Source organism: Danio rerio, chromosome 10 (genome assembly GCF_052040795.2).
Source record: "Danio rerio strain M-AB ecotype USA chromosome 10, GRCz13ab, whole genome shotgun sequence".
In the NCBI taxonomy this organism is placed as follows: domain Eukaryota; kingdom Metazoa; phylum Chordata; class Actinopteri; order Cypriniformes; family Danionidae; genus Danio; species Danio rerio.
The window spans coordinates 16,264,060-16,290,307 of record NC_141030.1 but is presented as its reverse complement, the minus strand read 5'-3'; the positions used below and the strand labels follow the sequence as shown (position 1 = coordinate 16,290,307).

The following is a 26,248-nucleotide window of genomic DNA, read 5'->3' as shown; positions in this document are numbered from 1 at the left end:
CTGGAAAAATTAGTAGAGCTTCAGTCTTGATTTTAATTGGTTCTCGTGAAAAGAATGTGTGTGTGAGTGTGTTTTGTTTTCTTTCGAATTTCGAACAGTGCTTGTTTTCACATTGAAAGTTGTCATCTGAACTAGTTTTAGTTTTTATGAAGCCTTTACTTTAATTGTAGAGCTTTGGCCAAAAAATAATAATAATATTAATAAATAAATCAAAAATCAAGAAATAATTTCTGCATCGATTGTGAGATTTTAAAAATCCATCACTATTCTCTTTTGAAATAATTCTGAGCTTAGTCTTTAACCCTTTCACTCATAAGGTATTCCCACTGACCTCATGCATGCATTTGTTTTATGTGATCAGTATTTAGAATGCATTGCTTTAATGTTTTTAAAACAGCTTGTCAAGTTTATCAGATTCTGTTGATTTATGGATTTGTATTTGAATACAAATAATGATAATGATCATATTATTTGATCTATAATGGGTGATGGGCACTTTATGTTTGTGGGATCAGAGCTGCTGGATTACTAAAAAACCTAAAGCACAATATGCAGTTAAAAACTTGCATAGAGCACTATCTGTTGTTAAAAACTAGCATAAAGCATCATCTGCTGCTAAAAGTTAGCATAGATTACTATATCCTGTTTAAAAATAACATAGATCATCATGTGCTGTTACAAGCTGACAGAGCACTGTTTGTTGTTAAAAATTAGCATAGAGCACCATCTGCTGCTAAAAACTAGCATAGAGGACAACTTGCTGTTAAAAAATAGTGTGAAGCACCATCTGCTGCTAAAAGTTAGCATAGAACACCATTTGTTGTTAAAACGTAGCATAGAACACTATTTGTTGTAAAACACTAGCATAGAGCACTATCTGCTGTTAAACACTAGCATAAAGCACTATCTGCTGTTAAACACAAGCATAGAGCACTGTCTGCTGTTAAACTCTAGCATAAATCACAATCTGCTGTTAAACACTAGCATAGAGCACTGTCTGCTGTTAAACACTAGCATAGAGCACTGTCCGATGTTAAACACTAGCATAGAGCACTGTCTGCTGTTAAACACTAGCATAGAGCACTGTCTGCTGTTAAACACTAGCATAGAGCAATATCTGCTGTTAAACACTAGCATAGAGCACTATCTGCTGTTAAACACCAGCATAGTGCAATGTTCATTGTTAAACACTAGCATAGAGCACTATCTGCTGTTAAACACTAGCGTAGAGCACTGTTTGCTGTTAAACACTAGCATAGAGCACTCTCTGCTGTTAAACACTAGCATAGAGCACTGTCCGCTGTTAAACACTAGCATAGAGCACTATCTGCTGTTAAACACCAGCATAGTGCACTGTTCATTGTTAAACACTAGCATAGAGCACTGTCTGCTGTTAAACACTAGCATAGAGCACTGTTTGCTGTTAAACACTAGCATAGAGCACTCTCTGCTGTTAAACACTAGCATAGAGCACTGTCCGCTGTTAAACACTAGCATAGAGCACTATCTGCTGTTAAACAACAGCATAGTGCACTGTTCATTGTTAAACACTAGCATAGAGCTCTGTCTGCTGTTAAACACTAGCATAGAGCACTGTTTGCTGTTAAACACTAGCATAGAGCACTGTCCGCTGTTAAACACTAGCATAGAGCACTATCTGCTGTTAAACACCAGCATAGTGCACTGTTCATTGTTAAACACTAGCATAGAGCACTATCTGCTGTTAAACACTAACATAGAGCACTGTCTGCTGTTAAACACTAGCATAGAGCACTATCTGCTGTTAAGCACTAGCATAGAGCACTATCTGCTGTTAAACACCAGCATAAAGCACTATCTGCTGTTAAACACCAGCATAGCGCACTGTTCACTGTTAAACACTAATATAGAGCACTATCTGCTGTTAAACACTAGCGTATAGCACTGTTTGCTGTTAAACACTAGCATAGAGCACTGTCTGCTGTTAAACACTATCATAGAGCACTATCTGCTGTTAAACACTAGCATAGAGCACTATCTGCTGTTAAACACCTGCATAACGCACTGTTCATTGTTAAACACTAGCATAGAGCACTGTTTGCTGTTAAACACTAGCATAGAGCATTGTTTGCTGTTAAACACTAGCATAGAGCACTGTCTGCTGTTAAACACTAGCATATAGCACTGTTTGCTGTTAAACACTAGCATAGACCACTGTCTGCTTTTAAACACTAGCATAGAGCATTATCTGCTGTTAAACACTAGCATAGAGCACTATCTGCTGTTAAACACCTGCATAACGCACTGTTCATTATTAAACACTAGCATAGAGCACTGTTTGCTGTTAAACACTAGCATAGAGCACTGTCTGCTGTTAACACTATTATAGAGCACTATCTGCTGTTAAACACAAGCATAGAGCACTGTCTGCTGTTAAACACTAGCATAGAGCACTGTCTGCTGTTAAACTCTAGCATAAAGCACTGTCTGCTGTTAAACACTAGCATAGAGCACTGTCTGCTGTTAAACACTAGCATAGAGCACTGTCTGCTGTTAAACACTAGCATAGAGCACTGTTTGCTGTTAAACGCTAGCATAGAGCACTATCTGCTGTTAAACACTAGCATAGAGGACTATCTGCTGTTTAACACCAGCGTAGCGCACTGTTCATTGTTAAACACTAGCATAGAGCACTCTCCGCTGTTAAACACTAGCATAGAGCACTATCTGCTGTTAAACACTAGCATAGAGCACTGTTTGCTGTTAAACACTAGCATAGAGCACTGTGCTGTTAAACACTAGCATAGAGCACTATCTGCTGTTAAACACCAGCATAGCGCACTGTTCATTGTTTAACACTAGTATAGAGCACTGTCTGCTGTTAAACACTAAGCTCAGAATTGCTTCAATAGAGAATAGCGATTCTTCTTGAAAATCCCAGAATCAATGCAGAATCGATTTTTGCTGTTAAACACTAGCATAGAGCATTGTTTGCTGTTAAACACTAGCATAGAGCACTGTCTGCTGTTAAACACTAGCATATAGCACTGTTTGCTGTTAAACACTAGCATAGACCACTGTCTGCTTTTAAACACTAGCATAGAGCATTATCTGCTGTTAAACACTAGCATAGAGCACTATCTGCTGTTAAACACCTGCATAACGCACTGTTCATTATTAAACACTAGCATAGAGCACTGTTTGCTGTTAAACACTAGCATAGAGCACTGTCTGCTGTTAACACTAGCATAGAGCACTATCTGCTGTTAAACACAAGCATAGAGCACTGTCTGCTGTTAAACACTAGCATAGAGCACTGTCTGCTGTTAAACTCTAGCATAAAGCACTGTCTGCTGTTAAACACTAGCATAGAGCACTGTCTGCTGTTAAACACTAGCATAGAGCACTGTCCGCTGTTAAACACTAGCATAGAGCACTGTTTGCTGTTAAACGCTAGCATAGAGCACTATCTGCTGTTAAACACTAGCATAGAGGACTATCTGCTGTTAAACACCAGCGTAGCGCACTGTTCATTGTTAAACACTAGCATAGAGCACTCTCCGCTGTTAAACACTAGCATAGAGCACTATCTGCTGTTAAACACTAGCATAGAGCACTGTTTGCTGTTAAACACTAGCATAGAGCACTGTGCTGTTAAACACTAGCATAGAGCACTATCTGCTGTTAAACACCAGCATAGCGCACTGTTCATTGTTTAACACTAGTATAGAGCACTGTCTGCTGTTAAACACTAAGCTCAGAATTGCTTCAATAGAGAATAGCGATTCTTCTTGAAAATCCCAGAATCAATGCAGAATCGATTTTCCAAATAATTAATTAGGAACAGCTGTACAGTATTTAACATGTTGAGTCAATAGTCCAAGTGTGTTTCACTAGTTTCAGACAATGCATTCAGATAAGGGTGTGTGGGAGTGTGAGAGAGAGAGAAAGGCTACTCTGTATTTAAAAACACCAATACCATAACATTTATTTTTAATAGCTGTAAACAATACATCTACAGTGGGACACATGCAGGAGTCAGATATATAATACCTGTAGAGTTTATGTTCTGTGTTTTTATTTCTCAAAAATGACAATTCAGGCAATGCTGTGGGGCATTTTATATATTTCTTAGTTCTATATAAACTATAAGTTATGCATTTATGCATCCATAATTCCAATAAAATAACCTATAATACAGAGAAGATTATCAGATTCTGAAAAACTCAGACCAGACTTACTTTTTTATTAGAGTAAAAAATATAAACAATAATAAATAATAATGAATAAATTAATTAATCACAATATTAATAAGTTCCAATGCGCACAGTGGCCTCCATCATCTGTAAGTGGAAAAGTAATCGGGGGAGAAGGGCCTTAGTCAGGGAGGTGATCAATACCCGTTAGTCACTCTGTCTGAGCTTCAGCATTCTTCTGTGGAGGGAGGACAACCTACAGAAGTACAACCATCTGTGCAGCAATCCACCAATCAGGCCTGTATAGTAGAGTGGCCAGAAGGAAGCCACTCCCCACCTGGAATTTGCCAAAAGGCATCTAAAGGACTCCCAGACCATAAAAAAAATCTCTGGTCCAATGAGGCTAAAATTGAACTCTTTGGAGGGAATGACAGGCGTTATATTTGGAGGAAACAAGGCACCGCTCATCACCAGGCTAATACCATCCCTACTGTGAAGCATGGTGGTGGCAGCATCACGCTGTGGGGATGTTTTTCAGCAGTAGGAACTTGAAGACTAGTTAGGATAGAGGAAAAGATGAATCCAGCAATGTACAGAGACATCCTGGATGAAAACCAGCTACAGAAGGCTCTTGACCTCAGACATGGGTGACAGTTCATCTTCCAGCAGGACAATGAACCAAAGCACACGGCCAAAATATCAATGAAGTGGCTTCACAACTCCGTGAATGTCCTTGAGTGGCCCAGCCAGAGCCCAGGCCTAAATCCTATTGAACATCTCTGTAGAGATCTGAAAATGGCTCTAGACCGTCACTTCCCATCCAACCTGATAGAACTTGAGAGGTACTGCAAAGAGGAATGGGCAAAAATGCTTAAAGACAGGTGTGCCAAGCTTGTGGCCTTATATTCAAAACGACTTGAGGCTGTAATTTGCTGCCAAAGGTGCATCAACGAAGTATTGAACAAAGGCTGTGAATACTTATGTACGTGTGTTTTTAATTTTATTTTTATTTTTTCACATTGTCATCATGGGGTATTGTGTGTAGAGTTTTGTGGAACTAAATTAATTAAATCCATTTTTTTATAAAACTGTAAATTCACCAGATGATTTTAATAGCTCTATTTGGAAGGAGTTCATTCATTTAGATGCACTGGTCAGATCAAGTCTTTTTCAATACAGTGCATAAATATAATAAATTACAAGCATATATAAATACGACAGAGAAAAAAAAAAGTTAAACAGAGAGTACTTTATGGTTTCCTGAAGAATCTAACAGTATTCAAATACAAAAACTGAACAATCAAACATAATCAATCAATCTTTATCTTTTAATATTTAATAAATATCCTGTGATGTGACTATTGGAGATAAACATATTGCAGTATTGATGCTCTAACAATGTATTGTTGAGCCCTACTAAATGCATTTGTGTTTTTGAGTGCACAGACTTGAGAGATTAGTTAACATTTTGCAATAATTATACTATAAATAAATATACAGTTGGCTTTTGTTTCAACCCAGACATATAAGCCAATCCAGGCAGGCAACATTCTCAATTTTATTGCAAATGATGACATCACGATAACTGTAAAATGGACATGGAATGTCTTAGTAAGCTCAGATCACCGAACTTAATATTCCTGGCCAAAGTGCCAAGACTTTATACACGTTCAGACTGTTTACAATAAGTACAGTGCTGGAGAATCTGAGCCGCACATTATTTTCACTGGCACGGATGAAAATGGCCACTAGCCAGCGATCTCTGCATACCTTCCCTTTCCATTGATGAAACCCTGAGAGCCGAATGTAAACCAGGCAAGTCAACGAAATGGAGAAGAAACTCGAGACGGGCTGAAAAAGAGATGTGTGTGTTTGTGAAAGACCTCGATCCAAAACCAGCAACATCCAGCAAGCATGAAAAATGTCCGCAAAGGAAATGAACAGCCGTTGCGCTGGAGCAGTCAGGATGAATCTGATTTAACTTGCATGATACGCTTTTCATTCATTACATGGGGATAAGAGAAGGGGATCTGGGATCGGGCAGATGGCCAAACCGCTGGTTCTCACAGCCATTTTATAACTTAATATGCACCGTGAAACCTGTCTCGCATGCCACTGGCTTCCAAACGTTTGCAGGCCGTGTTACTGTATGCTGGCTGGGTTTTTAATTAAGGCTTTATTTGCTGTGGTTTGCTCGGTTCGGCATATTCATCTTTGATCTAGCCGCAGACACTATTGTAATGCATATAGAGGCCAAGTCAATTTGAATGGGTCGAGACAGTCGTTTTTGACTTTATTTAAGGTTTAAAGGGGTCCTGTTATTTCTATTCAATTTTTGAATGTTAGTCAGTACATGTACAGAACATGTTCACCAACACTCCGATTTTAATATGGTTAAGACAATACTCTGATAATGAGTCTACCATGTAAACAGATGTTTGATTACCTTAAACCAACTAAAGTCATAATTGAACTAAACAGAAATAGAATTAAGGCCCTTTTACACTGCCAGCTAAAAGTGAGGCAATTCTGATTTTTAGCTTATATTTGACACAGATCAGATCTATTCTATAATCGTGTAAGAAAGAAAAAAAACGCATGCATTCCGATATTCAGAGATTGGTTTCAAGCCTCCTTTATATATGGACATAAATCAGATATAACTTGGATATGTGACAATGCAAGTATCATGTCAGGCAGATCAGATTAATTGAGGCATTTCATTTTGTATGTCATTAAAATTGTGACAATGTGGTACTTTTCCACAGTTTGATGATGTAGAAGGAAGAGAGTGTATGGAGACGCCGACACGATAAATAACAACAATAGAGCAAACAACACAATCTCACAGCAATTTGTAACTTTTTGATTTAGTGGCTAATTCGTATGAATTCGTACAATCTAATTCGTACAATTTAGTACGATTTACTCATCCCCCAATGACGGTTGAGTTTAGGAATGGGGTTAGGTGCCACGCCTCGTTTTTAAAATCGTACAATTTCGTACGACTGAACTCGTACAAATTCGTACGAATTAGCCACTAAACTGGCAAAACGTAAAATACTTACGTTTTCTCGTAAGATCAGGCTGGAGGAAAGGGGTCAGTCGCCACAATTTACTCCCACCAGACCTGAGATCTCTCTCGTACCCACAAATTCCTCTGAATGGTGGAAGACACCATTTTTAAACCTTAGGCACAAGATGCGATGCAGCCCCCTCCTCCTCCGCCTCCACCTCATAATCATTTTAAAGTTGGGCAAACTTTGCACATTTCGCAGAGCTAAAAGCAGGACAATATTTTCCATTGTGGCTAGTGTGGCGAAGCTGCTAGAACCCGCCTTTTTGCATGCGCAACATCAGAAATTTTAAAGCAAGTGTAAACACTTAAATTGGATATGGGGTACAATTAAAAGAACGTGTAAACGCACATGCAAAAAATCATATATAGGCAACAAATCAGAGTTGGGCATCAAGATCTGACAGTGTAAACGTGGCCTAAAACAATATATTTATCACAAGTTTAGTGCAAAACATGAACGTATTTGATCAATATTATTTAAATATTCACATGCCAGTGTTTCTGTGTGTTGACTGGGTGTTTAATTCAGTCTTTTTTTACTGTGGTTTTTGTTCAGCAGATTCATCTTTTATTTAGCCGCAGACACTAGTAATACAAAATGATTGCCAAGGCAATTGGATCGAACCGAGCCAGCTGTTTTTGACTTTTTGAAGGTTTCTAAATTTGACCGCCATCAGGATAGCAAGCATTTTTCGATGAATAAGGTCTGTTGCTTAAAATGAAACACATAGTAAACTTAATGAGCCATCGTTTGCTGCTTCTTAATAGGAACGACTGAACTTTGGATTCTTTGCGAAGATCACATGTGTTCACTATATAGGGACCCTGACATTCTTTTAAAAGTCAATTGAGTGCATTAGTGAGCTCCCAGTTTTCAAAAGCATTTCTACAATTCATTTTATCAATTGACACTTAAACAAAAGGCTCCATTTAAGGGATAGTTTATCAAAAAAATTACCAAAATATGCAACATTTAGATGAGCAAATGTTGCATGTTTTGTTATATTTTTTGATGAACTATCCCTTAAATGAAAACTTTTTTTTAAATGAACATAAATGGATCTTATGTTTGTTTCTACTGAATGAATAATTTTAGAGACTGTACACATTAACTTTCATAGTAAGGGAAATAAAATACTATCAAAGTCAATAGTCTTCAGTTTTCCAGCAATTTTTAATTAATTTATTTTGTGAAAAGTAAATTATGAATATTATAGATAATTTATAGGTGAACTACATCTTTAAACCTGTCCACAGGTCTTTACACTGTCTCCCAGTTACATTTAGAATATATTTTAAAGTATTACTACACGTCTATAAATCACTATTTGGCATAGGAGCTCAATACATTACAGATATGCTCACTGAATACAAACAGATCATCAGGATCATTAGGATCAAGTAAATAAAAAAATTCCAAGTGTTCAGTCAAAGCCAGGTCAATCTGCCTCCAGCTACAACGACCCCTGCTTCTGGAATCAGCTTTTAGAAATAATCAGATATGCTCCAACATTAGGCACATTCCTATCAACATCTGTTTAGCTGTGCCTTTACTTAATGAGCACTGTACTACATCCGACAGATGGCACTAATATGTCTTTTTTTCTTATTAATTTGTTTATAACCAGTTTTAATACATTTTAATCAGTTTTTTTATGTTTAAATTATTTAAAAAAAAATGTATAATTTAATTTTTTTTTGGTTTCTTTTTTTCTTGTTTATGTAAAGCATTTTGAATTACTATTGTGTCTGAAATGTGCTAATAAATAAACTTGCCTTGCCTTGCCTTAAAACTATTAACCAAAACTTCAAAACTTTAAAGGCCATGAACAAAACCAAACCAGCTTCAAACTAAGAAAATCGTAAAATTACAAACTTTAATTTGAATAATTTGAAATCTGAATATGAAATATGCTAATTGGACACATCAGACATGATAGATACATTAGACAGATACAACACTGTTTATTTAAGTAAAATTGAAAGAAAGAATTACAATCCCATGAAACATTGTTAATGACGTAATCAGAATGAAAAATTGTGAAATACAACTGTTCATTTAAGTTTTTGGTATCAAAACAACAATTACCTGCAAAATTAATCGTAAACACTGTTTACTGTTTATTTAAAAAATATTTGCTGCATCCTAATTCACATATTTATACTACGGCCTATGTACTTTCTTTGTGAAGGAAAAGTACAGTTGAAGTCAGAATTATTAGCCTCCTTTGAATTACTTTTCTTTTTTTTATATATTTCCTAAACAATGTTTATCAGAGCAAGGGAATTTTCCTATTATGTTTGATATGTTTATCTTAATTTTGGCTAGAATGAAATCAATTTTTAATTAAAAAAAACAAAACAAAAAAACAACATTTTAGGGTCAAAACAATTAGCTATAAATATTTTGAATAGTCTACAGAACAAACTATCATTAGACAGTGACTTGCCTAATTACCCTAACCTGCCCAGTTAACCTTATTATCCTAGTTAGGCCTTCAAATGTCACTTTAAGCTGTATAGAAATATCTTAAAAATATCTAGTCATATATTATTTACTGTCATCAAAGCAAAGATAAAATAAATCAGTTATTAGGTCTTGCGCATTCGCCATGTTTGAAGTTCATTTACACTTTTTAACCAAGTTTGTAGCTTTAAATAAATTCATGTCCAATGCACAATGGTGGACAATATTAGAGGTTAGAGTATGGACGCTTCTACACTGAATTATTAGCGGAAGTAGTAAACCATACAGGAACCTTTGGCATACTATCTTCAACATATTATGGTTTGGCATATACTGATTCTATTTTCGAATACTAGTATTTAGGACGTATAGTATGCAAATTAGGACTCAAAAATTGAGTTGCTTGAACGTGTAATTGTTTGTGCTTCATGTTTGTGCGCGAAGCTAAACATCTAATGACTTTTTGATTGGTAATTTTCTATAAAGCATGATCGGTAATTTTTTTCTGCACATATTTCACTCTTAAAGGGCACCTATTTTACCCCTTTTTCAAGATTTAAGATGAGTCTTTTTTTGTCCCTAGAATGTCTGTAACATTTCAGCTCAAAACATCCATCAGATTATTTATTATAACTTTCAGAATATTAGAATTTTCTGCTCTGAACAATAATAAAGCAGTTTTTGTTGGCTGTGCCTTTAATGCTAGTTCAAAAAGCTTAAACTATGCGTACAAAAAGCTTAAACTATTAAATAATACCAGGGTAATGAAATTATGACTGACTTCGCAGTTTTGTATGAACTATCCTTTTAAAATATATTTAAACTTTCCAAACCGGTATAGCAATCTTTCTTGTGATAAAAATTTTATTATTATTATTTTCAAATCCATAAAACGAAAACCACTGCCACAGTGGAACCCATTGTATGAACAAAAGCGACACATTGTTTGTATAACCTATTGAATTACTGTGGAAAATAAATAAATAAAATAATTACCAATAATAATTACCTGAAAGAATGGCTAAATAGCTGACATTCCAGAGTCGGACAAAGTAATTAAAGATCACAAAGACAAACGTTATTAAAGTATTTTGAAATAAAGTACACATAATAATGCCAAAGGACTATAATAAAGAAAGTACCATGGTCAAATGTAATTAAAGCGCAACAATGGGGTTTCAGAAGTAAATAAAAACATTAATTATCTCCACAGAACACCTTTTACCACACGTATAACTAATAATGCAGTAATAAACATGTTGGATTGTGTGTAGTGATTTACATTTTAAAGGACATACTTTGTAGCCCTCCATGTATATTAACACGTTACCACGGGAAAAAAAGAGTCAAAGTGTAATGCTTATAGGGTTTAAAGATCAATTGAAAAAAAAAAAAAAAAAAAACAGGATTTTTCTCTTTGTGCTATTAAAAATAAAAAAGGCATAAAGCATTAATTAATACCAGGGTGATGAAATTATGGTTGAATCTAAAGTTTTGGATGAACTATCCCTTAAAAATATATTTAAACTTTCCAAACTAGTATGGCAATCTTTTTTGAATGAAACATTTTATTTATTTATTTTTTATTTTTTAAATACATACAATGAATGTTAATCAGGTTCAAAGCCACAATGGAACCCATTGTATGAACAAAAGTGACACATTGTTTGTGTAACCTATTGAATTAATGTGCAAAATAAATAAATAAATGATTACCAATAATGATAACCTGAAACAATGACTATATAGCTGACATTCCAGAGTCGGACAAAGTAATTAAAGATCAAAAAGACAAACGTTATTAAAGTATTTTGAAATAAAGTACACATAATAATGCCAAAGGACTATGATAAAGAAAGTACCATGGTCACATGTAATTAAAGTATTGTAATTTTCAGAAGTAAAAAAAATAAATTTTAAAAATGTAAAAAAATTTAAAAAAACATTATTTCTCTGTATATAACACCTTTTACCACAAGTAATAATAAATCAAAACCCAAGATTTTTCTCTTTGTGCTATTAAAAATAAAAAAGGCATAAAGTATTAAATAATACCAGGGTGATGAAATTATGGTTGAATGTAAAGTTTTGGATGAACTATCCCTTTAATAAAATGAAAACTTTCCAAACCAGTATAGCAATCTTTCTGGTGTAAAACATTTTATAATTATTATTAAATTCATACAATAAAAGCCAATTGTACAGTGTAACCCATTGTATGAACAAAAGTGACGGATTGTTTCTTTAACCTATTAAATAACTGTTAATTACAAAGTAATTAAAGATCACAAAAACGAATGTTATTAAAGTATTTTAAAATAAAGTACACATAATAATGTAAAAGAACTATGATAAAGAAAGTACCATGGTCAAATGTAATTAAAACGCAACAATAAGGGTTTAAGGTTAAAAAAAAGTCAATTCATTATCTACATAGAGAAATTATTTTTTGTAAAAAGACCTTCTTTGGAATAATAATTACTGTGAAAGTGCAATGCAAATAAACTTGAATGGAATGTTTTAACAATAACGGCGAATCAATTAAAAACAGACAATATTTCAGATCCAAGGTTGTGAAGTGTCTGTATATTCTTCTTTTGTTTGACACATCTGTTTGCATTAACTTGGCATATTTTCAAAAGAATCTTGCTTAAATAGCATCTAAGCTGTTTGGGCAGGACTGTGTGTAGGTACTGTGTGTCCAGAGTCATACTTGGATAATATAAAGACAATCAGTCTCTTTTTTTATTTCCTGATGTTAAAATAGGATCCAAATCCCTGCTATTTTAAGGCCAAACACAATGTGATGTAGGAGTGCGATTTCCCCGCCAACCAAATTGATTGACAGCCACGTATTAACATGTCTCCGTAGTAACGTGTATAATCATATCCACAAGACAGGATGTGCACAAAGCAACTGTGATTAAAAGATCTGTTCAGCTCTCTGTGATCATCAGTCATCAACAAATGAGATCAAGAATGAGTTTTACAGCAATTTTACCTTCTTTACTTTATCATCACAGCTTCATGTCAGTGCAATTACAAAAGAAGATGTTTCTTTTAGACATTAAATCCAGTTTATTTTGTACATTAGCATAACAGATTTTCACACAGCAGTGTATTTTAACGTGTATCCTGTCACATTTGCATGTAAAACAAAGCAAATCTGACAGGATGTGTGTGCGTGTGTGTTTGCGTGCGTGTGCGTGTGTGTGTGTGCGTGTGCATGTGCGTTTGTGTGTGTTTGTGTGTGTGTGTGCGAAAACTGTGCATGTGTGTAACGATATTTTGTGTGGCTCATTGTTGCAGAAAGGCTTGAATTAACTCCACAACCAATGCATCAAATTGTCATTGGTAAAGTACTTACTGTAATATTTCTTACAAACGAGATCTGCTTCCTTTATGTCACTGTGCTGTTTATTAGAAGCAAAGTTATAATAGTTAAAATAGTTTACTTTTTTATTGTCTGTTGGTCTGTAAACTTTATAAGCATTACATGTTGACTCTGTCTATTTAAATCTTTGTTTTCATGATGGGCTCCAAAGTGTTTCCTTTAAAATGTAAATCACTACACACAATCCAACATGTCTTGACATAGATTTCCATCTTGATGTCTCATAACTCGAGTTTTTTACCATATGACTTCAAATGGCATGCAGCCATGAAACAATGTTGTGTTTATTAGTGTATTATTTGTGTGTGGTAAAAGTTGTGGTCTGTTTTTTTTTTTAGGAGCGCCAACAGGCAGTCATCTGAATAAAAACATGAGCCACTGGCAGCTTCACGCTCACTATTATCCACCTCTACTGCGATCCGCAAACATCCGCAAATTTATGGTTGGGTATGAGATGCTGGCTAATGAACAGAGGGATCTTACACCCGAACAGGTATGTTTTCTATGTTGTGTGTGCGTGTGTCAGTGTGTTTTGGGGGTGGGGGGTGTTGATGGGAACAGAGCAGACGATGATATGTTAACCCTTTTCACATAACTGACCCTATTCATTTAATTTGTCAGTATATTCATTTATGAATGTTCACACGTTCATAAATTATTATCAACTATGGTTAACTGTTATTATTATTAATATTAATATTCATTCATTTTCTTGTCGGCTTAGTCCCTTTATTAATCCGGGGTCGCCACAGTGGAATGAACTGCCAACTTATCCAGCAAGTTTTTTTTTTTACGCAGCAGATGCCCTTCCAGCCACAACCCATCTCTGGGAAACATCCACACACACATTCACACACACACACACTTATACACTACGGACAATTTAGCCTACCCAATTCACCTGTACCGCATGTCTTTGGACTGTGAGGGAAACCGGAGCACCCGGAGGAAACCCACGCGAACGCAGGGAGAGCATGCAAACTCCACAAAGAAACGCCAACTGAGCCGAGGCTCGAACCAGCGACCTTCTTGCTGTGAGGCGACAGCACTACCTACTTCACCATATTAATATTATTATTATTATTGTGTTGTATTTATTTGAATTCCCTATTATTATTATTTTTATTATTATTATTATTATTATTATTATTATTATTATTGTGTTGTGTTTATTTTAATTCCTTATTATTATTTTTTTTTAGCATTCTCTCTTTCTTTAAATGTGCAACTAGTGAAATAATAAAAATAATAAATATAATAATAATAATAATAATAATAATAATAATAATAATAATTTGTTTATATGTATGATAAAAAAATATACATTTATACAATTTATAAATTCCAATTTATAATAATAGAATAATACATTCCTATTTATTATAATGATATAATAATAATTTCTCTAAATTAGACCTTAGTTTGAGACGACCCAGCTCTTCTTTCTCTTTAAGAATGCACTCAAATAACGGGAAGTGAAAAGAGTGAGCCGTGTCCAGTCTGCTCATAAAATTTTAAAACCATTCAGGTCAGGTCACAAGTTCTCGTTTACAGGCAGGATTTGGGCTTCAATTTAACGCCCAGACAGACCTCCTGATAACATTCTTCCTCAGACTCAGGACCATTTTATCTCTCTTTCCACTACATTTAGAGTTCCCACTAAGCTCTAGCTCTCCAATTATACCCAGTTCAACACCCAAGCTGTTGATAACCTCTTACTTCACGCCAGGTTTCCATGACCCGCCACATTTAAAAACCACAGGTTATAAATGGCTTTTGAAGTCTTTTCCTGTCAGACTTTTTAATAATTGCCTACTGAGGTGACTTCTCTTGTTTACCTCCAGCTTTCAACAAAGGAGTTTTAAAACGCACTTATAATGTCAGGCTTAACAGTTTGTGACTTCTTCCTGGAGTTTGGCGCTTCGGTGTTATTAGCATCAGCGACGTTCGTTTAATCCACAATGACTGGAATTTCCAGCACTTCCGCACCAACTTCACCTGCTCCATTAATGTGTCCAGTCATGTGGGACTTCTAAGTGTTTCTGTCAGGCTTATCCAGGCCAGGGTGACCCTTCTGTCAAGAGAAGGAACAGAAATTGAGTCCCCCATTTCCCTGTCTCCTTTTTCTCATCGAGGCCACTGAAGGAAGCAGGATTAGCACATTACGCTCTTGATTGATGCCCTTCTGGTTGTATTGATTGATAGCTTGATCAAATTACAGCCTTCCATCCGGAGGTTGTCTGGACACCGGCCGTCAGCGGCGATTCGTCACGCTGGCTCTCTGTCCGATTCAGGTCCAATCACCGGGCCTCCTCCCGACAGCAATCTGAGCCCTTTTCACACTCATCGCCAAGCCATTTCCCCCCCGAGCTTGTCCACCTGAATGCGGAATTTATCAGCGGGCATTGAGTGTTATCACTGCTAAACCAGGACATCAGTTTTTCTCCAAGCTAAACGAGCGAGAATGGTTTGGGCCATGATAAATTGAACTTGGTTTATCTGTTGACCTGACCTCTGTGTGCCGAGCCCGGGTTGCCCTGGGTGGGGAATTCAAAGCCAAGTTAGCATGTGAGCAAACTAAAGTGAGCAGTTCTGATTTACAAGCTCCTAGTAGTGTTAGGTATTCTGTTATCTTTTATTTGTTTATAACTGTCAACTGTTTTTCCCCTGGGATTCTCCTGTATTTTAGTATTATTTTTCACTACAATCTCATTTAAAGTTCACAGGAAGTGCTTTAAAATGAGTATTTTAATTCAATGTTTCACAGAATCTCAAACGAAGACAGGGTATGACATAGATTAGCTCTTTAAAAAACAGCCAATAATGTTTTGTTTTTATCACAGCTCTGTCAATAAGAGTGGTTGAGCTCAAGCACATTAAATTAAAGCATCTTGAAAAAGGCAGGACAAAAATAAATTGTTGATCCATTTAGGCGGAAGTGACAAACTGCGAGCTTTGGATGATTATATTAGGTTTATATCTTCTAAATGCAAATTTTATCACTGTTTTGTACACATACTAGATTATAGACATCCAGGAAACTAACATTCTGGTACTAACATCTAAAACTATTTTAATTTTAATTCATTGAATTCATTTTAATTTCATGTGACCTTTACAGTCCACGTGAACTAGAAGTTGCTAAGACTTAGGACATACTCACACTATGTACAGTTGCCTTGAACGAGGTCAAAGCATGCTTCCCCCGCCCCGTAACTTTTGTTTTTTGCCCCGTAACGCTCATAAACAATCATAAAGTGCTCGTGCTGCAGGAATTAGGAGGTTTGCTGAAGGCGCAGCTGTCGCGCAATAGTCTATGACAGTTTGCGTTTATTGAACATTAAGAATGATCAATTAATCCATATGAAAAAGTCCCTGAAACTGAAAGTCACGTCTCGCTTTCAGTTTCGGGCTTAGGGGTGTTTGCACTCAAACACAAGCGTACCACGCCAAAGACCAAGTAAACCGCGCTCACACCTCTTCGACCCGGGCCAGGGCCAGCAAAGTGAACTTGCCTGAGCCCGATTCAGAGCACTCACACTTCTCAAACGATTCGGGAAACGAGCCTAGGCACGGTTCGGATAGCATAGTGTGAGTAGGCCCTTATTAATGGCCCTCCAACTCTAACAAAATATTGAGTTAGGGCGGGGCTTTCTTTTGACGCATCATTCCCTTTTAGCAAACCAACCATAAAAATAATGTCATTCTGACATAACTCAAAAGTTTCCCATCTGAAGGGGAACCAGGGTTGACCACAACCATGCCATACACTTGAAGTCAGAATTATTAGCCCTATTGAAATGTTACCCCCCGTTGTAATGAGAAGCATGTAAACAAAAGAGGAGGTGGGGGGACTTGGGTGTAAGTGCAAAGACTTCTGGGGGATTTATTTGACATAGTGGCAGGTAGTTCTCTAGTTATCTGCACAGGCTAGATCGCTGGTGATCGTGACACCTCTATGCTATATATAATGGAAAGACATTTCTAAAAATAAAAGTTGCAATTTAAAGGCTTGACTAGGTTAACTATGCAGGTTAGGGTAATTAAGCAAGTCATTTTATAACAGTGTGTTCTTTATACCCAATCGAAAAAAATATATATATTGCTTTAGAAGGTTATTAATATTGACCTCAAAATGGTTTAAAAACATTAAAAACTGCTTTTATACTCTGATTTCTCAGTTTATGATTCTTTGAAACTACTAGAGGAATGGAACCTAGCAGTTCTGTTTAATTCTGAAAATTGGTCCAAGATCTGTGATGGTATTTTTCCAAAATGTATCTCAAGTTTTTTCACAAAATTTAATTTACACCTGTTCGTCTGCATATAATGTGTCCTGCTTGTTTCGACCTCTGTTTTAAGTTCAAAACTTGTTAAGGCACATTTTTTTCCATGTATTTTGTTCCTGTGTTCACAATCAACCATTTTGGTGAGGGGTTCATTCTGCAATCCATTTGATTACATGAAAACATTTAATTTCTCTCCCCAACTTTTTTTGTCGAATGACATTCCTGAAGACCTTTTTTGACTCAGACCTCAAACCTGTTTACAACTCTTACATTTCTAGTTACAAAATATATATTACTAAATTGGTCTACTTCTCAAATTCCAACTATCTCCATGTGGATTTCTTAGTTGTCAGTCTTTAACAACAAACAGGATAAATTCAAGAGATTTTGGGATCCTCTTAAATCCTTTCTACACAAACTCTGAAAAATGTATTGTAAGAGAGAGCTGGCTTATTTTTTTATTTATATTTTTTGTTAAACAGATACATTTGTAAATTTTTATTTAATTGGCAGTGAATGGGGTTTGTATGTTCGTTTGTCTATCTGATTGTCTTTGTTGTTCGTACTATTCGAAAATCCTTAAATGGTCACAAAACAACAAAACAAAATTTTTTTTGAGCTGTTGACAGTTGTATATGTGTCCCACACTGCTAAAAACACTATTAGGACACATATATCTCACTAAAAAGTTAAAATTGGTAGTTTTTGCGTTATTTCGAGCAAATTCGTACTTCTGGTTTGAAACAAATTTTTAAAGCTGCGTCACGGCCATGAGATCTTAGCATGTATTCCAGCGTGACTGGGCGACTGTACCTGGGTGTACCGTATTACGTCTCCGAGTGTGCTGCATTAATGCATGAGTAAGACTTGGTTCAAACCAATCAGCGCGCTCTATTGTGCAACTTCATTAATATTCATTAATGTTACAGTGTAGATGGCGTCACGGCAGAGACAAGCGTGCAGTTTTGCTTCCATAATATGCTGAAGTGAAGTTTTGTTTTCATTTTCTCTCTGTGAGAGCGCAGCTGGAATCACGCGTGGATTACAGTGTATGCGATGCGACGCAACGCGATGCAACGCGCAACAACAATAACTTACGTGTCTAGGAACATTGTTTACCCAAGACTTTTTCTGTTCTGCAAATGGAGATCCGGATTCACTTCTCTTCTCCTCTTAATAGAGAAGCGGTTCTAGTTGCTGTGGATTGTCCTGTCTCTACAGATTTGGTGAGCGACCAGAGGTGTTTGTTTATTCAGTTTGTTCGTATCGAACTAACTATTGCACCGAGTGTAAACATGTTAGCACCACAACCAAACTATTACCGTCGTGTAGGATTTTCACCGCATTTTGTGACTGGAATAACACACGCAGCTTACCTGCCAAGTTCATCTAAGTTACAGAGAAATACAGAGTTTACTTTTTTCTGTCATTCGCCATGCAGTATCAAACATTCCATGAAAAAATACACGCTTAGAGCAGTTCCTCAAATGAAATATCTCGTTTGTCACGAGGGGCTTGAATGGAAGTGCCAAACTGCAGTTAAAGTCCACCATTTAATAATTTGGCAAATTCGATTACAGATGTCCATGTAAACACAGTCACTTTCTCCCCTGTGTGTGTGTGTGTGTGTGTGTGTGTGTGTGTGTGTGTGTGTGTGTGTGTGTGTGTGTGTGTGTGTGTGTGTGTGTGTGTGTGTGTGTGTGTGTGTGTGTGTGTTTTGACTCTGAAACTCAGCGCGTGGTCAAATAGACACTCCTAAACCATCCCTCTTTTGCACTCCCCCCTAAACAGAGCTGTGCACGCCCACTTTTCTGGCTTTTTCCAAAGTAGAGGTGTAAAAACACCTTGCTGAAACGAGGGGGTTTCATGGCCCTTTAATATAAAAAAAAATGCTTTTATTCTAGCCAAAATAAAAATCAAATAATCCCTTCTCCAGAAGAATAAAAAATATTATAAGAAATACTGTGAAAAATTCCTTGCTCTGTTAAACATAATTTGGAAAATAATTGAAAAACTGAACAAACATATATAAATAACAGGAGGGCTAATCATTTTGAATACAACTGTATTTAAAACTCACAAATGTGACCACTCACTACAGTCATCTCTCCAACTAAACCCCCTTGCACACAAGCACATATTCATCTGGCGATTATTGCCAGGCATTACATGTTTCTTCACAGGGCCATTGAGGGTAATGCAATGGGTGCTTTTTAGCATCACGACTGAATGGCTTTGGTTTGGAATATCGTGCTGAAGCTCTGGGGTGACTTAATGTGCTGTAACATTTATTATGGCTTTATGAATGCGGCTCTCCTATGGTGAGCCCAGCTGCCAGTGTTTATGAGACTGACCTCTCACTCAATGGTGGCTACAGCCTTGAATTAAACAGCGCTGTGGCTGAGAGACTGGATCTGGAAGTAACAGAACTGTGAAGTCGCTTCATCTCAGCCTCACAGGGCTGTGCTTCAGGATAATGAAAGAGTGAACGGTCAGCTGGTGGTTCCATGACTCCATCGCTCCAGCCTTTCACTCACACTTTATCTCTATCAGCTTGTCTGCTTTTGTACTGTGGAAAGAGACTAGTTGACTTTACTTAAAGAGCCCATATTATGGGTTTTTGAAAATTCCCCTCCATGTAGTGTGTAACACAGCTCTAAGTGAAGTGAAGTATCCAGCTAAGGCTTAAATCTGTAAGAATACAGTGTTTAAAACGGTTGATTCATCTATAAAAGAGTCGACTCATAGTGCTTCAAACGAGTCGCCTTGATACCGACTCATTAGGTGTTTCGCCATGACGTACGAACGAAACCAAGTTATTCACGTGCACGCGCAAACCCGGGAGATTTCAAACCTGAGGCCCCGCCCTCTGACGCAGAAACCCAGACACACACACACACCCACAAACACACGCACACCCACAAACACACGCACACAAACATGCCGGTCGATTGAAGTCACACTGCAGATGGATATATTGAGTCTCTACCCAAAGATGAAACCTCAGCATTATAACCAAGCAGTTGGAAACTTCTGGAAGCTACATGCTACAAAGAATACTTCATCTGAGTTTGTTAAAGGAAGGATCAGTAAAGAGTAACTGATGGACGTCAGGATGGGTTTCTTCCATTTCTCAAGTGTAAGTACGTGCGGTTAAAGTTGTTGCCTCGTTTACTCTTGCTTGCAAATGTATTTAGTTGTGATTTGTTACTTGTAACCGCGTGTACTGTATCAGGTTAACTGGCTATATTCTCTTATCGCGTGCAAAGTCACGTTAAAAACGCGACGCGTGCTGTTTGTTTATGGAGCTCCGTGCTAGAGTTCTGCTCCCGCGATTTATTCGGAAATTTATTCCCGCGCCGCAGAAATCTGGCGCGGGGACAGCCGCGGGAATAAATTTCCGAATAAATCGCGGGAGCGGTCGGTAACGGGTTTAATTTGGGACAGGAGCGGGCTGTCTAGCAATATCACGGATATTGCTATGCGAATTAGAAAGAGAGAGTCTGCGTGGTGCTTGTGTGTGTGTTAGTGCGCACGCGCGCGTATGAGAGAGAGAGAGAGCGAACGAACGAACGACAGCTTGGCTGTCTGGACTGTATACTGGGTGATTTTTGGTTGTGTTCTCCGCTCTAGCGGGACCGGGCGCGGCGGGCAGAAAACGGAGCGGGTTCTCAGGCTAAAACCTGGCGGGTGCGGGCGGAAGCGGGAGCGTTGTCATCCGGAGGTGTGTGTGTGTTTTTGTGTGTGTGTGGTATGGCCAGTACACGACTGTCTCCTTCGTTCGGTTATCCGTGGCACTATCCACTCGCCATAGTGTGGCAGCTAAAATCCACGTCTATACTATCGAGCGTGTATGAACTGTGATTACTTTTTAAATTGCTGATTAGCTATTGGCCATTTCCCTCTCTGACTGAAGGCAGTCGACCAATCGCGACAGACTGTCATCGGTCCAATCAGCGCAGATTAGCTCCGCGCTAAGGAGGGGTTTGGGAACAAATGAATCACTGGACGATTCATACAGGAGTCGCTGGGATAATTAGGTAAAAATAAATGCAGATTATAAGACCATGAAAGTGTTTTTTGACCTTGCATGCATATTAGACTGTTGTTGGAGACCCTTACAACCAGGATATGACCCTATTTCATGTATAATATGGGCTCTTTAAAAAAAAAAACTCATTGCTTTTTATAATTCATAAGTAAACAAACTATGTGCCTAATTATGAAACTGCCATCACCAGTGAGCAGCATCCACCTGGATGATGCAACGTCAGCCAAATTGTGCCAGACTGCACACCAGCTGATTGGTGGAGAGGAGAAAGAATGATGAAGCCAATTATGATATGGGTAAGGTTACAAATCCATGATGGACAGAGGCCAGTAGGCATATTTGGCCAGGATATTGGGTTTAAACCCCTACTCTTTTTCAAAGAACATCCTGGGATTTATAATACCTACAGAGAGTCAGGACCTTGGTTAAACGTCTCATCCCATAGACCAGGGCTATTCAATTGGTGGCCCGGGGGCCAAATCCGGCCCCCGAGGCACTTTGTTCCGGCCCTCCAAACAGTGTGACCAAGACATCAAAAATAAATTTAGTTCAGTCCACAAACGGCCGCTATAGTTATGAAGTGACATGCGTTTAGCCGAATAGCCGATTTCACTATTAACTGCTCTTTAATTCGTCACAGTTTATTAATCGTAAAGTCTTCTCTAAGCAGCATTTCTGTTGCACGGAACGAAACGAAACGAAACCGCTGCAAAATGACAAGTTGCCTGTGCACTAGTTTTAAGTTTGAAGTACCTGTGCGTGAGAGTTGTGCGTGCCTTTCAGTGCAATGTGAAGAAAAGATATGTTAGACGAATAATTATTAAAATGATTATGTATGCATGAATGCAGATGGCAACAGTTCATCTAAATAGCTGCTTACCTAATATAAAGCTTGAATTTACATTAGACATAACAGTGAAACCATGATTATTCTTCAGACTATAAAATCGTACAACCAAAATCTATAATTGTTGCATCCCTAATTGTTATGCAGTTCAAAACATAACATTTCAATGTGTCTGAATGTAGAAGAAGCCTACTTCAGCAATGCACTGCTTTTGTTGTGCTCTGGAATACAACATTTGATTGTTTGTTGAAGTTTATTGTACAATGCACTGATGTTATGTAGTTTCAAAATACAATATATTTACATTTTATTGTAGAAAAAGCCAACATGGGTGTCTTAAGGAACAAAAATATAAAGCATATGGACTCTTATATGCAGTTGTTTCATCACTCATATAGCAAGTTAAATCTCTCCGGCCCTTCGTTTGGGATGCTTTTCATGAACCGACCCCCATGACAAACTAATTGAATTGCTCTGCCATAGACGGTGCTCACTGAGCAGTATAGAGTCCCCATCATCATACTGGGGCCTTAGGATCCACACAGATCACAGGTTGAGCACCCCTTGCTGGTCTTACTTACACCACTTCCTGCAGCAGCCTAACACCATGTGGTCTCCCATCCAATTACTAACCAGTAACAGCCCTGCTTAGCTTCAATAGGCGACCATGTGAGAGTTGCAGAGAGCTAGCTGCAGGCAAATTGTTAATAAAAAGTTAAAGACAAAATTATTTGCATTCATTTGAAATTATTTTTTAAATATTTTACAAGAGATGTTTAACAAAGCATGAACATTTTTCACAGTATTTCCTTTTAGATTTTATTCTAGAGTAAGAAAAAAATATTTTAAAAATCTTATTTATTAAATGAAAATAAAAAAATATTAAGCCTTAACATTTTACTTTAAACTGGCAAGCAGTGCCTTGCAAAAGTAATTAGTAAAATATTGTGTATTGTCATCATGGCAATGACAAAATAAATTAATTATTATAATGTAGTTATTAAGAGTATTATGTTGAAAATATGTTGAAAACATCTTCATTTAACACTTCATTAAACACTATCTTTGTTAAACAGCAATAGAGGAAAATTTGAAGAAGAATTCAGTTTCACTTAAAGGCTATAGTCATGAATAATTAAAATTTCCCTTAAGGGGTATTAATTTTTTCTTATATATTGTCAATCTCAGCTATACATAATTAAATTTTATTAAATTAAATATAAAACCAAAGCCCGGTGATGTGCAAAACGCACCCAATTTTTGTTCAGTATGGATTTTGTTATTTTGTTGCAAACATGTTTCAGAGTTGCATTGGTTTCCCCCAGAGTACAAAGACATGCGCTGTAAGTCGATTAGGTCAGCAAAATTGGCTGTAGTGTATGAGTGTAAATGCGAACATGTATGGATGTTTCCCAATACTGGGTTGTAGCTAGAAGGGCATCTGCTGCATAAAACATGTGCTGGAATAGTTGGGCCCAATCCCGATTCTACCCCTTTCCCTTACCCCGACCGCTACTTTTGTGCATAGGGTAGGGGTGTCCCAATTCTCTTTAGCTTAAAGGCATAGGGCTAAGGGGAATGGGTGGATAGCCCTTCGAATGAAGATTATTCAGGACCACATTCGAAACCAAGGGGTAAGAAAACTTCCCAAAATACACCAGCCACAATGACAGTATTGCTGAAGCCGGAAGTAAGGAGATCCACAAATTTGTATTTTTTTGTCATTATTATGAATTTTTACAACAAACACATGTTTTAATATATTGATAACCGCATTTGTATTACCATCATGCTTTTAAAAAACAAATGCTAAAATAAAAACCACAGAATTTTATAATCCGTAATATTAACTTCTGTACAGCAGTCCCACAACATTCTGACACTCATTGACACTCGAATACCCTGTCAGAAAAGTGGCTGAGAATGACTTTTTTACAGCGTCTGCTATAATGTTATGGTTGTTTTAGTTTGTTTACATGATGAATATGGTCATTGTGTAAATGCACTGTACAGTTAAGATCTTATTGCCACATTAGATCATTTTGATTACATGATATATGCCTTCAGTGATTTCTTGAAGATAAATACTAAAAAACAGCTGTCGCGATCGTCTGATCTCATATGAAGCAAAAGATCGCGATGACATATGATGATGTGTGCAGGTGCTGTACTGCTGTCCCAATTCTTAGGTGTAAATTTTAAAGCCCTTCCGTTTCACACTTGGTTTTAAGGGCCAAGGGACAGGGGTAGGGGAAGGGGTACAAAAATAGAATTGGGGTTTGGCCTTGGTGGTTCATTCAGCTGTGGCGATCTCATGAATAGAGACTAAGCCATAGGAAAATGAATAAATTAATGTCATCAGCTGTTTTCAGAAACACTTAAAGGAACACTTCACTTTTTGGAGCTCGTCTCATTTTACAATTTCCCTTGAATTAAACAGTTGAGTTTTACCATTTTTAAACCCATTCATCTGATTTCCCAGTTTGACAGCAGCACTTTTAGCTCAACTTAAGAGAAATTATTGAATCCAGTTAGATCAGTACTTGAAAATCCCCAGCTATAGGTACAGTAACTAGGTATTAACATTGCTAAATATCATTGCACGTTCCGCACCCATAGTACGGCAGCAAAGTTCCTTGATTATTACACTGGAATGAGAGTACTATAAGGTTCCTAGCCATATCGACCTAGAAAAGAGCAACATTTCTTCTACTCATTCTCTTAGTAATGGAACTGCATTAGTCTCAATTTTTAAATAGGAAAAGTATCTATTTGGATTGTTTTAAACGAGATGCAAATGTTCTAATCTAATTTAATGGTTTATACTAAGCTAAGCTAAAACTGCTCCCACCAGATGTGTAGACGATTCAAAAATGGTAAAACTCAACTGTTTAACTCTAGGGAGTTGTAAAATTTCCCAAAAAGTGGTCTATTCCTTTAAAACTTTCTTCTCCCTAACTTTTGATCAAAAGTAAATGTGGTAATTGTTCAGTCTGAGCTTGAGTTCACTCAGTCAGAATCGTCTATTTCTTTGTCTTTCTCTCACTCTGTTCACAGGCTGCAGAACAGTTAAGGAAGCTCAGCGAGGAACATTATAAGGTGAAGAAAGCAGAAGGTAAAAGCGGAGTGGAGAACTAAAAGACTGTGACCTGTCCACCACCTTCTGTGTCCAATGGCCAGATAATGAGAACATAAAACTGCAAGAAGCAGATGGAGCCATTAGACGACTCATCTGTTTTAGTGCAAAGAGTTGAAGATTTCAACTAACTACTTTTTTCTTGTCTTCTCATTCAGGTTTAAAGTTAAAATTGGCTCCCACGTTTTCTGGTTAGGGCCTCCAAGGCCAAAGCATGTAAGCTGGTAATTGCTCTGTTGAAAGCCAAAGTGATTTTTCAGAAAGTTTCAAATGACAAGCTATAATCTTTACAATGTGCTGTTTCTATTGATTTAATGAACTCTGTTTGTCCTCTTTGAGCATTTCTGAATATAAATTTGTGTTAATACTTTCGAGGAAATAAAGCTTAGACACTGATTATAATTAGGACTGTCCGCTTATATATTCTTTCTTTCTTTCTTTCTTTCTTTCTTTCTTTCTTTCTTTCTTTCTTTCTTTCTTTCTTTCTTATATTAGTGACGGATTAGTGGTGGTTACAGTTTAGCATTCATGCAAATGCTAAAAACAACACTAGCAACCTCCTAATACATTCTACAAACTGCCTAGCAACAACATAGGAACCACCTACTTTGCAGTTGTCTAATAATCCTCTCACAACTAACCAAAATACATTAGAAACCATATATCAACAGCTTACCAACCACCCAGAACATATTAGAAACCATATATTAATATGTTAGCAACCTCTCAGAACAAATTAGCAACTCCTGGAGACATTGCAGCTACAGCTTTATGTTAGCGCAACTGCTAAAGACACACTAGGAACCTTCC

General features: G+C 37.0%; 1 protein-coding gene across 4 annotated transcripts in view; it reads left to right on the top strand.

Annotated features, from left to right (window-relative positions):
- Nucleotides 1–25,840, top strand: part of galt (galactose-1-phosphate uridylyltransferase) — a 225,731-nt gene extending 199,891 nt beyond the window's left edge. For 3 of the 4 annotated variants that reach the window (XM_087269757.1, XM_087269756.1, XM_087269758.1), the window contains 3 exons: nt 13,454–13,608; nt 25,360–25,417; nt 25,597–25,840. In XM_087269757.1, coding sequence (XP_087125883.1) covers nt 13,454–13,608; nt 25,360–25,417; nt 25,597–25,634 — 251 coding nt within the window. In that variant the 3' untranslated portion in view covers nt 25,635–25,840. 4 annotated transcript variants of the gene reach the window in all.
- The last annotated feature ends 408 nt before the right edge of the window (nt 25,841–26,248 follow it).